This window comes from Sciurus vulgaris (assembly GCF_902686455.1).
Source record: "Sciurus vulgaris genome assembly, chromosome: 9".
NCBI lineage: Eukaryota > Metazoa > Chordata > Mammalia > Rodentia > Sciuridae > Sciurus > Sciurus vulgaris.
The window spans coordinates 106,287,345-106,302,883 of record NC_136469.1 but is presented as its reverse complement, the minus strand read 5'-3'; the positions used below and the strand labels follow the sequence as shown (position 1 = coordinate 106,302,883).

Sequence of the window (15,539 nt, the reverse complement as noted above, 5' to 3'; positions counted from 1 at the left end):
TCCCGATGTCAAATTCCAGTTTATTATTAGCTAACTTTACAAATATATTGTACTCCATGACCTTAATCCTCATCGTAACATAAGCATACTAATAATATGTACTTAGCAGGATTTTAAAAGGTTTATGACACAATACTTGAGAAGACACAATAAATGTGACTTATTATTTTGCTAGTCTTTTTTTCTTTGAAAAGATATAACATGCTATATATTACATTATATAACATGAATGTATGTACTATTATAATGCATTACAATACTTTTTTCATATGCAATGTACATATTTAGAACTATGCATACTGACTTTTTTCTTTTAATTATTTTTTATTTGTTCTAATTAGTTGTACATGACTTTTTAAATAGGAAAAAACACTAAGTTTGCACTGATGATTCTAATTTGAAATTAAGGTTACAGGGTTTTACTTGTTTTTATAGTTTTCTTTCATGCTGAAAATATTGGTTTCTGTCAACAAGAATATAATTACTTATTTTCTTTCTCATAACACATGCAAAAGATAGTTTCAAACAACAGCTCCAACATAATAATAAAGCTACTTAGTTAAATTTAAACTTCCTTTATAATTTTTTTTTTTTTTTACGTTTAGAGTATATCCCAGCAGGAATGAAAAACCAAAATATTCTGTTCTAAGTTAAATTGAGATAATTCTTTTATTTTGGGTCATCATATTAATAACAATATACAGTTAAGACAATTTATTGCCTTGTTTTCCATTTTTACTACAAGTTTTCTTTGGTAAAATTGCTAATTATGTAAGTCATTTACTTGATTTCCAATGAAAACTATGGAAGGTACATTTAGAGATGGTTTATTTCCCTTCCTGTCCTTCCATGCCATTCCTTTTCCCAAGTAAAAAAATATTTTCTTCATTTTTGATGAATCTTTCCATTATTTTTTAATATAAATAAGTACAAGTAAATGCATATTCACATTTTCCCTTTCCATTTCTCACATAAAAGATGGTCTACTTTATACACCGTTTTGAACTTGTTTGGTTAATTTAATACTTACTCAAATCAGGATACAGAGATCTCCTTCATTCATTTTTCACAAATGCATCTTATACTATTACTTGGCTATACCATGTTTTTTTAACAGTAGCCTCCTAATGGACATTGAGGAATTTCAACTTTTTATAATTATACATAATGCCAAATAATAATTATAAGTGCTATGGTTTAAATATCAGTCATCCCCCAAAATCTTGTGTGTTCCAAGACAATGCAAGAAAGTTTAGAGGTGAAATGATTCAGTTATGAAATCCTTAACCTAATCAGTGCATTAATCCACTTGAATGGACTAACTGGTTGGGAGGGTGTGGTTGAAGAAGGTAGGCAGGTAGGGTATGGCTGAAGAAGGTAGGTTATTGAGGACTTGCCTTTGGGGTATATGTTTTGTCCTTGGTGAGAGGAGAACTCTTTGCTGCTACCTCCTGGTGTCATGTCTGAGATGCTTTCCTCTGCTGTATCCTTCTACCATGATGTTCTGCCTCACCTCCAGAACAATGGAGCCAGCAGTCTAGGGACTGAGACCTCGGAAACCATGAGCCCCCAAATACTTTTTATTCACTAATTGTTCTTGTCAGGTGTCTTGGTTGCAGAAATGAAAAAGCTAACTGAAACAATAAATAATCATAAATAATTCAGAGTTTTGGAAATTTTTCCTCAGCAAGCTGAGGAAATTTTCTTCTCTTTTCAATGCATCATATTTTACCAAAATTTTTTCAGCAATTAGAATTCCACAATAAGGCCTATTAGATTAAGATGTAATATTTAAGTGTTTCTAGACATGGTCACTGATATTGAACTTAATTTTGCTTTTATGATTGAGATTGTATTAGTCTGCTAAGGCTATTGCAACATCAACAAAAAAATATAGCCTGAGGACTGAGTAACTTAACAGAAATTTATTTTCTCACAATTCTGGAAGTTGGAAATCCATAATTAGGGTGCCAACAAAGTAGATTTCTGGGAGGACTCTTTCTTTGGGTTGTAGACAGTTACCCAGTGTTCACATAGTGTGAAAAGGGGGAGAAAGAGCAAGAGAGAGAAAAAAACACTCTCTTTTTATAAAAGAGAAGTCCCCACCCCCAAGACCTCATCTAATCCTAATTTCTCCTAAAAGGAGTAACAAAAAATACTATTATGTGGTGGATAGGGTTAAGGCTTTAACTCATGACTTTTGAGGGGGCAAATATTCAATACATATTAAGATGGATCTACAATTTTTACTTTCACATAGTCTTTGCTCTAAGTACGGAATTTCTACTTTATTCAAAAAACACCCATGGGCACTTTCTTTTTATTTTCTCTAAAAATAATTTGAGCTTCATACAGCCTATCTATTCCTTAAAAATTTGATAAAATTTATCTATAAAACTGTCTTTAAAAATGACTTTATTAGTAGTCTTTAAACTACTGATTAGGTGTATTTGATAATTACTCGTCTATTTAAGGGTTTCTTTTTAGTCAGTTTTGATAAATTATACTTTCCTGATAAATTGATCATTTTGTCCACATTCTCAAATATATTGGCATAAAATTGTACGTGACCTTCTTTTATTATGTTATAATCTTGTATCTATATTAAGTTTTCTTTTCATTGCTAATATTGTTTTGGTTTATACATAGGTGCTTATCTTTTTTTATCAGTATTGAAAACATTGAATTTTTAATCAATGTTGTTTAATTTATTAACCCTTTTAAAGAAAATTGTCTTTTTCCCTTGTAGTCATCTGAAGATTTGTTTGTCTTAGTTTTCTCATATTTTTATTTTCTCAGTAAAATGATGGTTGGCAGAGGCTAGATGGAGGGAGAAATAGGGAGTTGATAATCAATGGGTATAGAGTTTCAGTCATGCAAGATGAAAAAGTTGTAGAGATCTGCTGCAAAATAATGCACAGCTAACACACTGCACTGTATGCTTTAAATTTTATTCAGAAGTTAGATTTCATATTGTGTTTTTGCCACAATAAAACTAATAGGGCACAGAAGGTTTCATTTTCTATTGTCTTCAGCTAACCCACTGTTCTGCTCTCAAAGTGTTCATTCACCACATCATTCCTACAAATTCGGACTTGACCAAACAGCTCTTAAATAGCCTCCCTTCCCTATGCTCCCTGCCTTCATTCTCCCTGATGATGTGTTCTAGCACTGAACACCAGACTACACAATTGCCCCTTTTAAATATACTTTGTGGTTAGTCAAAATGAAAATTCAACTCTACTATAATTTGGATGTTGAATATCCCCCAATGGCCTACGTGTTAAGGGGTTGGTTCCCAGAGTGGATCTATTAGGAGGTGGCAGAAACTTTAAGAGGTAGGGCCTCGTGGGAGGTCCTGAGGTCACTGGCGGCATACACCCTAAGGGGATTATTCAACCCCACTGGCCCTCTTTTTCAGCTTCCTGGCTACTGAATTGAATAGTTTGCTCTGCCATGTGCTCCTACCATGATAGGCTACCCTTTTCAGAGGTGCAAAGCAATAGAGCCCCCTGATCATGACTGGAACCTCCAAAACCATGAGATGAAATGAACATCTTCTCTTTACAAGTTATTTTTCTCAGTTATTTATTTACAGTAATTCTAGCGGATAAACACAGATACTTGGGTTTAACCACAGATTTCCCAACTTCCATGTGCCTTTTTTATTTTCACTGTGGTGGCCCATGTGTCTTTTTCAATGACTATTCCTGCTATTCTCTTTTGCTCTTCATAGCAAAATGGAGCATAGACCCTGGGGTTGGATTATTTGAGTTCAAACACAAGTACTATCACCCACTTGCTAAGAAATATTGAGCAAATTATTTAACCTCCTTGTTTGTGTTTCCTCATCGATAAAATAAGACTAACAATACTATCTATTTCACTGGCTTGTAGTGGGGATTAACAGATTCATCATTTGTAAACCACTTAGAACTGTGGGACACATGTCAGGAACAGTAGAAGGGATTGCTAGCGATAGCACCCCTCTAGTGCCCTAAGGACTGTCTGGAAGAGGTATTACCATCATCTGTATACTCTATCCTTTACGGAGGTTAGAGATTACCTACTTCACCACTTCTCATGGACATGACAGGGACACTTTGCCATCTCTCAAACTCTAGAATAAGCAAAGACTTTAGATTGAAAGTGTCCATTTCTTTCCCACAATGACCCTCCCATATTATTCATTTTTAAGTTTTCTGTTAGCTTTAAAGGACACATTAAATAAAGGAAACACTCTCTGTGGCTTAACAGCCAAGCCATCATCAAAAGTCAGAAATATGTATCCTAGAGGCCTTCATCCAGTGCACATCTATAAACATATAAACAGAAACAAAACATGCTCTCTGATTACTTAATAAAAAATGGAAGAATTAAAGGTAATTCCAAGGAAGGAAATATAAAATTCTAGACCTCCAATTTCCTGAGGTGATAAAATTCCCATTTATACTTTTATCAGTAAGGTCGGCCTCACATACACTATATATAAAATAGAAAACTAAAGGCTTCTCTGTTTAACTCCCCAAGATAATCACAATATCATTTTTTAATGTAAGAATTAATGGTTTAATCTAAGTAAAAATATAAACTCTAGGATAGATCTCTAAACTAAAATTTATTTTCATAATTATATATTAAGCTTTGTTTTTTAGAAAAATGATGTATTTAGTGTAGCATTAGATGATATGAATTAGTTCTATTATCTTTTAAAAAATAAAAAGAATTAAAATGGGCCAAGTTTTCTTCCTTGTTTAAATCTCTTGTAGAATTTTTCAGTTTATTTCTCAAACTATGATATGTGCATGTCTCAAGGCAGTCATAAGACAATTGGCTGCCTGGGGACAGACTTCTCTCTTATTTATCTTCATAGTCCATATAGCTGACCCAGAGCTTGGTACCCAACAAATAGCTGCTGATGAGTAAATAGTGCTTTACGGAATATTAACCTAGACTCCCTGGAACTGAGATGTCTCATAAAACTTGGAACAGTACAAAGGCATCAGAACGGGTTTCCAGAGCCTAATATAATTATGAACAAGTACTATAAATCTTATCAAACCAAACACCACATGCAAATACTAGCTTAATGGTGCAGAGCAGCAAAATAGAAAAATAAAATATGTTAAAACTAAAACATGAGGAATGTGTAACACCAACAGCTGTAAAACTTTTGGTTTGGAAAACTCATTATCATACTCATTTCAACTAGAACTAAGTGAAAAGGAATATTCTCCAAAGGCATAGTAACAGCAAACAGTTGTACAAAGACAAAAACATGAGACAGGCAGCAAATCGAATGATTCCAGCTTTATATATACATATATATATATATACACACATATATATATATAGCCAATTTTCTTTCAGAATCAAAGAGCAAAGAAAATTACCCACTTTGGATTTTATTTTTACTTTTATCTGAGCCTTTGGTTTTTAAAAGATCATTTTGTCCTTGAGTTTGACCAGAATTGTTATTGCACTGCTGTTATCAACATGGTGCCATTTTTTCCATGTGGAGCAAGGTCACTGGGCTGTTCTTCCTGAGGAGAAAATTATTATCAAGAATCTGGAGAGGGAAATTCTAGGTTGTGAGCTTTTCTGACCCAGCTGTTTAACTCCAGCTCTCATTTGCCCTATGAATGTGTTATAGGCACATTACCCTTGGGAGTACATGTCACCTGGGAGATACTGCAGGATTCATTTAGGAGAAGGGGTCAAGAAGTTTTGCCCAGAAATCCTTGAGAAAAGATGACTAGAACTGTAGCCAAAAACAAAAAAAGAATAAACAGGCACCAGGTTTTTTTCAAAAGCCGAGCTCTGCACATGAGATCAAGTTTGCTCTTTCTGGGAAGAACCCAATATATCCCAGGGAAAGAATCATCTAAAGATGGGATGAAGAGGAAGGAAAGGAGAACAGGGGAAAAGAGGCAGTCTATTCCTACATTTGAACTACATTTGAATTTTCTTTCTCTCTCTCTTCCAAGAATTATGCAGGTCTTTGCTAGAATGCTAACAAACAAGCGAGTAACAATTATTGAAATGTTTTATTTGTTCTTGCCTGGGTGTTGATGCTAGCCATGTCTGGATCTCTCATTGCTCTTTAAACCTGAATAATGTGATTTAACATACAGAAGAGTGCAACCAACTGGACTGAACATTTGGGTCTAACAGGCACCCGGTCAAGCATACGAAGGTGTATCCAGGGATCATGGCTATAGTAATTTTAGGAGTAGTCCTATGACCTGAGGAGACAGGTTAGGTCAGCCTTAGATCCTGCTAGGAACCAACAAAAGATTATTTTCTTCTAGAGCAGGCGTCCTTCATCATAGAATTCAAAGACCCTACTGGTCCATACATAGAATTTAGGCTATAAACTTATATGGGAGAAAAATAGCATCTCTGCTTCTATAACCTCCAAATGATACCTATATTATCAGTATAGGTAATAACACAGAGAAAGTAGACATAGATATTTGCATATCAATAGAGATTTGTTGCAGATATTTCAAAATACTGTTTGTGCTCATCCATCTTATAAAACTAGTTTTTGACCTACTGCTAGATATTATTATTTAATTCAAAAGTACATATATGACTACTTCATGAATTTATATTTCTAATATTTTCATAACTGTATTTTAATATAATTGCCATTCTTTTAATTTTATGTAATTTAACCACCAAAATATCATTCTGAGGAGGAATTTATTAGCTTCACCAGATTGCCAAAGAAGTCACTGGCACAAAAATCTATGAAGCTCTGCCACCGAGCATTGCTGTTTTTTCTGAGGATGTGACACACAGCTAGAACTCAGGTACCCTAACGCAGCATTTCTCAATCTGAAGAATTGAACAGGCTTTTTAAAAAGAGGAAAGTTTTGTAAGCTTACATAAAATTAGATATAAACTCTTGAGTGGCCACAAGTTTAACACAACTATAAAATTAAAATTAATTTGTATGAATGAAATAGAAACAAAACTACAAAATTAACCAAATTTAAATTTATTTTATCAATAAACTAATATTACCATCGTTCTTCTATACCCTGAATACGGTGCTGATTGCTATGGCACAAGTTGTGTTTTTGGGAAGCTTACTCCGTCCTGCAGCCTGACCAAGCAAGTTCACTCTGCTTTTCTCCATTTGAACCATTACAAAAGCATCCTCCGTGAAGAATACTAATACTCTGTTCTATGATAGACAAGAATCTATCAAATCTGCTTCTGTTCCTTTCCTGATAGTTGGCAAATGTCTGAGCAGTATAGCTAAATGACAAAATCACAAATAGAAACTCGTGAAAATACCAAAATTCCATAGTAGTACCTGTTATGTTTATCTCAGTGATCCAGAAGACACTTGCATTACTTATTTTATTACCATTGAAAGTAAAATATACAATTAAGAAATTCTTACAGAAAAATATTGGATTCCCCAGAATACACCTTGAGGTTCCCCCAAGCCTTAAATGGAGGAAAAAAAGCAAAAATAGAAAAGAGGAATGATAACAGTACAGTTCTTGGGCACATCTAAAGTATTCACACATACACATTTTCACATGTGAGCACAGATTCTTATTCCAAAAGTAGCAGAACTGACTTTTGAAGAATATGAGGAAAATACCATGGATTCCATTCTTGATAGAATTAAAAGTGTCAGGGAAAAAGGATAAGAGACTATCTGATTTCAGATATCTAATTACACTCCCTCTCTGGAAATCCACCTTGGACAGTTGCCTGATGTGTAGTAACCCAGGTAAGACTGCAGGGCCTGCTCTACATATTCTTGTAGAGCTTAATTTAAAGCTAATGGGAATACCACCTGTGAAAACATAAAACTAGGAAGAAAAAATAGCTTTGGGGTTTGGAGGTGGCACATAAGCTCTCTACACCCAGCAACTTTCAGGTGTGTGTTTAGAGCATTGCAACACATTTCTAGACATCCTAGTAAATAAACCACTACTATTTACTTCATCACTGTCATAAAGTAAGTTATTTTATCTTCAGAAAAAATAATTTGTGGTTCACTAAGGGAAAAAATTCAATATAAAGTGAATAGCCATTAGTAGGGGAAATAAATTATGGCATATTGATGACATGGAATACTATTCAGTCATTGTAATGATGAATTAGTGCCTTAGAAATTAACATGAAATATTCTTGAATAAGATATTATGTAGAAAAATATATGTAAAAAACGTGATTTAAAAAAAAATACTGTACATTATTCTGAACACACATGTGCATCTGTGTTTACGTAAGACTGTACAATTGTGGAGAAAATTGCAAAATCATACACCTTAGATTGTTAACATGGGTTAACTGAGGGCAGGGATAGTTCATATGATACAAAAGAAAGGAAAAGCAATGAAGTGTTTATGAGAAAAGAGAAAGAAAGACTTCAAGTTTAAATAAGGTGTATAATATTATCATATTCATATATTATTAAAAAGGTAGAAAATATCAACTCCTCATGCTGGAACAAATGAAAAAAAGTAAAAGAATAAGGATGGTACATATGATTGAGGTGTTAAAATACTCTCGGAATGTCAAATCAAGTTCTCCAAAAATCTGCTCATCTATAAAAACAGTGACTACACTAGAAATTTTTGTCAAAATTAAATTTTTCAGTAGTGGAGATTCTAGGAAGATGATGGAATAGAAAACACAAGTCATCTGTCTCCCCACCTAGACAACAATTAGACTGGAAGAAATATCTGAGGCAATTATCTTGCAGTTCTGGACTCTTTAAAGGCTTGAAACGTCCAGAGAAAGGTCTAGACAGTAAATTAGGATTAGTTTCAATGTCAGTTCTCAGCACAGGAGTGGCCCCATCCCACTGTCAGCCCAGTGGCAGCAGCTGTGCAAGCATCCCTGGAGCAGCCCGTATACAGCTTGCAGAAGCCAAGGTGAGCAGAAATCATGCTCTCCTGCAAATGTCAAAGATCTGCATTGGATCCTCAATGGCTGCTTCCAATCCTAAAATTCCCCATAAAGAGTTGGGCAGTCATTGTTTTTGCCCTTCCCTTCGTTGTTTCAAGCTCCATCCCTTCCAGCTGAAGTGACTTCCAGGGAAATTGAAGGCTGGTGTCCTTTTCCTCCCCTATATTTTTCTTTTTCTCCTTTTGGAAACCAGATATGAAAGACTAGAACATTTGAAATGAATTGCATAGATAAGGAAAATTAGAAGGTGATTATGTATGAAATATTATTTTTAAAAGTGAATGAACGAGAAGCATAAAACATTTTTATCTGAAATAGAAGATTTAGGGACTGGTTATCAAAGGGAACAGAACACATTTAAGCTTTCAGCATATCAATCTACTCTCTTGTCACTAATTCTTGATCAGAGTATGTAGGTTATTTTGCTGTGTGACCCAAAATCTTTTGGTTGCTCAAAGAGATTTTCCTTAAAAGATTTTGCTTAAGAGATTTTCCTTCAAATCTCTTTTCTTAAAGCTCAACATATGTTCAAGCATTTATAAAATGTATATGAAGAAAAAGGTAAAAGTTAAAACCCAGAAACAGAATGAAACCTAGAAAAATCCCTCGCTGAAACACAGCAAGAAAGTTAACAGGCCCTGGTCCTCCTTCTTTTGGATCTTAAAGGGATGATGTGGACCAACACAGTGGAGCAGCTGCTAGAGACCATGTGGCCTACTGCTGACCTCCCATACCTGTGACCTGGTCAAGTCTACCCTGGGCTTCGAACCTCTTGGAGGTGGTGCACCGGGCCAAGCAAGTACAGTTGGTGATGGAAGCTATTGGAAACTTTCAATGACAAGCATCAGCACTTACACATGAAGCTTCAGAACCTACTCAACAAGTTGATCCACAAGTCTGGACTCCAGTTGGTGAAGGGGCTGCTGCATGAATAATATCACCAAGTCCTGATAAACATCCATAAAACTGAGATCCTGGCCAAGAGGCACTATGCCTGAGTCAGGCTTCCATGGAAGAAGAAGAGAAGGAGTCTGCCTGAGACAAAGGCAACAAACAGCCTTGAGGAAATTTTGGCTCACTTGGAAGATGGGGACATCAATGAGGAGGAGAGAGGATGGGTCTCAGAGTGCTGGCATGACAAAGGAACCCAGTATGGCTCAAGAAGAGGGGTGAGGATGATCCCCTCAGCTTCCTGGATCCCAAGCTAGTCCAGCAGTCCTTGCCACACAGCCTGGGCCTGGCCACAGCAAGAAGAAGGACCATGGCTTCAAGGTGAGTGCTGATGGCCAGCTGATAACACAGAAGGAGGAAGGTGGTGACAAGGTGGAGGAAGAGGATGCCACTAAAGATGAGGATGAAGAGATGGCTGACCTGATGGAAGATGTCGGTGTCAGGAGTCAGAAGAGGCATAAGCAACAGAAAGAGGCTGACGGGGAGGAGCTGGAGAGACCCCCTCAGTACGAAGCTGGGGCCTCTGGCATCCATCGCCCCATGGGCAAGAAAGTCACTTCTGGGGCAGAGTGCAAGTCCAGGAAAGCAAAGGATGATGTGAAGAAGAGTGGGCTTGATCCCTGTGCCTACATCCCACTCTGCAGGACCAAACTTGGCCACAGGAAGGTGAAGCTACAAAGACAGTTCAAAGGTCTAATGAAAGCTGACCAGGGAGGTCCAAGTTGAATATAAACTCCACGGAAAGGATCCTAGTCCCTGGAGCCCCAGGGTGCCTAGGCTGCACTGTGTTCTATCCTGAGACTGCTCTTCAGCTCCCAAGCTGCTTAACACTAGCTCCAAGTGCTTGAGATTGGCACAGCAGCACTCAGAATGACTGAGTGGAACCAGGTTTGACTCTCAGAGATGCCCAGGATTTTGGAAGCTCCAAATGGAAACCATTCTTCAGAGATATCCCTGCGGCCTGAGGATGGTACTGTGGTCTCGCTGCCTCTGAGTAGGTCCCATGAGGTGGTGCTTTCTGCCAGAGTGGCCAGAAAAAGTGAGCAGTGAGCTTTTCCTTCAGTTGCTCATGGCCACATGGCACTCTCAGACTATCTATGGTTGGGTGTGTGAGATCTGTGGAGACAGGGTATAGAATAAACATGCATCATTAGGAAGAAAGGAAGGAAGGAAGGAAGGAAGGAAGGAAGGAAGGAAGGAAGGAAGGAAGGAAGGAAGGAAGGAAGGAAGGAAGGAAGGAAGGAAGGAAGGAAGGAAGGAAGGAAGAAGGAAGGCAGTTAGTTGACTGTTGGCCCTTTGTTTTTCCACATTAACCTGAGGTTTCCAAAACTCCAAGTAACAGATGTCACATAAAGTCTGTTTTATAGTCACAAAAGCCCAGCTGTGCTACTCTGTGTAATATGGTGGATACTCCAGTTAAAAGTTTATAAACTGCAGTATTTATGCTTTGGCATAATATTAAGGACCCCAAGAGGAAATGTCTTATAGTAGAACTATTTCCTGGTTTCCTACCCAAGAAACCTAGGTAGGACAGGATGTCTGGCTTGGTATTTTTTTAGACTAATATAGACTTAAATAGCTTTTATATATGCCAGGAATGCAAAATATCTTAATTGGAGAATACCAATAAAAGGAGAGCAAAATGAAAACAATTGCTCTGCTAGGTATTAATACAAAAGCAAGACATTAAGTGATAATTCAAGTAAAATTGACTACATAAACCTCAAGCATCACTAACAAAATTCATAGATCATATATTAAGATTCGAAGTGCATTTATTCATCTGCTCAACTAATTTTTATTAAGCACTGGCTCTACAGAGAAAAATGACAGATACTTTTTCTATCTATTCTTTTAGAGCTCAAAACATATTCACTAATGCTCTGACTACTGCAAAGAAAGCAATAAAACTAAATGAGGAAGCAGGACATCTTGGAGTCCTGAGGTCTAAAACCCAATTACATGTCCATCAGTTACTAAGCAAATGATATTGGATGTGTCAACTTAATTCTATACCTTAAAAAATGTTATATGATATTATCTGTCTTGTGAATCTCACCAGTAATAAAGATCACAAAGAAAATATTCAAACACATCTTGAAAACCGTCAAAAGCTATATATATAATCACAGCCTGGCACTATTTCTGAAATGTATAAAATGTTCTTAAATTCCTTGCAGTAAGTACCTTTAGTTAATATAGACAATACATTGAGAGTTTACATGGACAGGCAGTAAAACTCAATGCTGCTAAGTGCATTAACAACATAGAATGATGCATATTCAAACGTTTCAGCCTTTCTCTCTCCATTTAATTGTTTCAATTTCACCTGGATTTCCTCTACACGTCAAATTATGCTCATATTCTCAAGAAATGTTCTAGCCATAGGAAGAGAAAATGAGTCAAACAGACTTCTATCTAACTTCCAGGCTGAGTAACAACTGCCATATGTTCTTTACTCTGCAGGGAATGTACAGAGTAAATAAGGTTTGTCAACCCCATTTGAGTTTTCAAACTACAGACAAATCCACTTAGTAAAAGAAAATAGCAACTGCTGTAATTGCGGCCACACTAACTAGACTTTTTATTTAAATTATTTCAGCACTTCTGGTGGAAAACACTGTCCTTAAGAATAATGAAGTGCCTAAGATATGAACAAAATATAAACTCTCAAAATTAAACTCATGAGAAAAATAAATTTCACTTGGAATAATGCTGGTTTGCAATATACTGAATGAACATATCTCCATATGCATCACGGGTGAACAATAAGCATAAGAAATATTTATATGTATAGGTGCTTTGTAAAACAGTGGAATTCAAACAGTCTGGTTTGTTGTTGTTGTTGTTTTTGTGTGAGCTGGAGAAATAGAATAATTCTTCTTTTCCTCAAACATTGGCACACATGGACTGTGATGGCAAAAAGACAAGTTAATCCTTTTATTCCTGATTCAGAGTAAAAATAAATACTCTGTCCCAGACTTAAATTGTGATATCCCTCTGTGGATATTTATGAAAGAGAGAGGAAAGAAAATGATCATGAATGAGCAGACTTGGTGTACTTTCCGATCACATAACCTTGTTTTAGAAAGTAAAAAAAAAAAAAAAAAAAAAAAAAAAAGAGGCACACCAACTGTGGAAAAGGTCCTATTATTTTTTTATCAGCTCTGACTGAATCAGAACTGAAGCTTTTTAGCACTTTCCACACAAATCCACTCCCTTCAAGCATTCTAGAAATTGAAAAGCTGACTTTACTAAAGACCTGATGTCTAGTTAGGAATAGAGTCACATTCCAGAGTAAGAGTTCTGTACCATCTCACTGGCCTGGGTCCACACTGTCTTTTCTCTCTCTTCAAATAGCTAACAAATCCCTCCCTCTGTCCTCATGCACATGCTATTTTTGCAAGGTGTGATTGTCAGTCACCATCATGTAAAATAAATTTAACAGTCAATAAAAGAGGGAGGAAAGGGGGAAGCAAGATAAAAAGAACACATGGACACCTCAAAAACAAGTGGGGAAACAGCTCCCACTGAGCCATGGAATGGGGATCCCTCCAGCAAGGAACCAACAACAAAATAAGTTGCTTATTTACTAACCTAATTATCTCAAAGTAAATAACTTTAAAATAGAAGCCCCCACTTTTAGATTGGGACAAGTCACATAAATTTATCTCAGAAATGCTGAATGGCATTAATACATTTTTGATTCCTACTCAGTCTATATGCACAGCTGAGCTGCTAGCAGGCATTTCATGGTTAAGAACAGGGGACTGAGGAGACTTACAAGATGAATGGAATTTCACCTGTGAGACCAATGCATAAACAAATTCAGAGAATCCACTGCCACAAAAACTACCTGAGGGTTTCACAAACATTAAAGGTCACTTAACATTCAGCACCTTCCGACTTACTTGCATTCCTGTGACTTTGATCCCCAGGAAGAGAAGCATCTGTAGTCCACACTGGAATGTGTTGGTTGGGATGTACAGTAGGTACCATTGTGCTCTCATTATAAATTGTATTTATAAGAATGACATCAGGCACTTGGACTTCACCATCAGTAACCATAGGTTCGCTTCCATTTGATTTAACATAGGTCTTTTTTAGTGTTCCTGCAGGGGAGAAAAGATATTTAGAAGCACTACTAGAAGTATTTATTCTAAAATAGTCAAAGCCATGCAATTCACAATAACCATTATGGAATCATCCCAGATACCCATCAACTGATGAGTGAATAAAGAAAAAGTGTTACATATACACAATGTAGTTCTACTCAGCCATAGAGAAGAATGGAATTACAGCATTTGCTGACCAGTGGATGAAAACTAGAGAATATCATGCTAAGTGAAATAAGTCAGACCATCAAAGTCAAGGGTCAAATGTTTTCTCTCAAAAATGGAAGCTAGAGAGAAAAAAGATTTTTTTCTTTTTAAAGCACTCTCACAAAGAGAGAAAGGAGAACAGTGAAGGAAGGGGGTCCTGGAAGAAGGAAGAAGGGAGGGAAAGGGGAAGTACTAGGAAATGAAATTGACCACATTATGTTATGGACATGTATAAATATATCATAATGATATTCCACTTTTATGTAGAATTCTAATGTATCAACTTAAACAAATAAACAAGAGGAAGAACAGTAGAGTATAGGAGGGAGACCAGGGGAGGGAGGAGGGGAGAGAAAGGGGAAGTACTGGGGAAAGCAATGGAATAAATTAGTTATGTGCATATACTCATATATCATCATGAACCTCACTATTAGGTTTAATTATGATGCACTAATAAAAACATAATTAAAAAAGAAAATGCTAGAGCTACCTTCCCATGTATCCTTCTACCCAAGCAAATACAAAGAGCAAGATGGTGGTCTCTGCAACTTCCTTCTGCCTTCATGAGGACCACCAGTAGAGGTTCTATTCCATGTCAAGTCACACTATCCTGTATGGAAACTATGGTTTTATTGAGAACTTCAGGTTTAGAGACAGTCTCCCATCTAGGAGACTGGTGCCCAAAGAATTTAGGGCAATTCTCCCTCATCTGGGATGCACCACAGATGAAACATGGTAACTCAAAGTGCTTCCCTCCTGCTTTCTCAGGTTCTCAATCCCACCCATGACTGTATGGTACTGTGACTCAGGACCCCCACTCGCCTGTGTCCATACTGCTTCTGCCACCAAAGGACACAACAATGGCTGCTTGTTTTCAGCCATATAGTTCCTCATAGTTTGCATTAAATTTCAGGGAGCTATCCTTAAAATAAAAGTGAAAAAAATCGGACTTGGATATTTGCAAAGACTTATACCATGGAAAAACAAGGGGGAAAAAAAAACTCTCATGATGGCACAAAGTAAAAGGAGAAAGTAAATTATTTTCATTTTTGACCAGAAGATATAAAATATAATGATCTGAAATAAAAAATACTCATTAAGCTATGATTAGCAACTGGTCACTTTCTCAAAGTATACACCTATGAATCAACAAAATAAACACCCACACCTAAGATTATTGAGAATTACTTAGCTTTGTCTTTAGGAAGAAATGTTTCAAAATTTTGAAAGAGCTCATGTATTTTTAACTCAGTCAAAATAGACAGCAGATTATATTTCTATAATATAGCACTGTAGCTGAGCATATCAACAAAAATAAATGAA

At 36.3% G+C, this 15,539-nt stretch overlaps 1 protein-coding gene across 1 annotated transcript in view; it reads right to left on the bottom strand.

The window, feature by feature from the left end:
* The window catches only part of CORIN (corin, serine peptidase), a 337,588-nt gene that overhangs the window by 265,876 nt on the left and 56,173 nt on the right, over nucleotides 1-15,539 (bottom strand). The window contains 1 exon segment of the mRNA XM_079153921.1: nucleotides 13,806-14,006. Coding sequence (XP_079010047.1) covers nucleotides 13,806-14,006 — 201 coding nt within the window.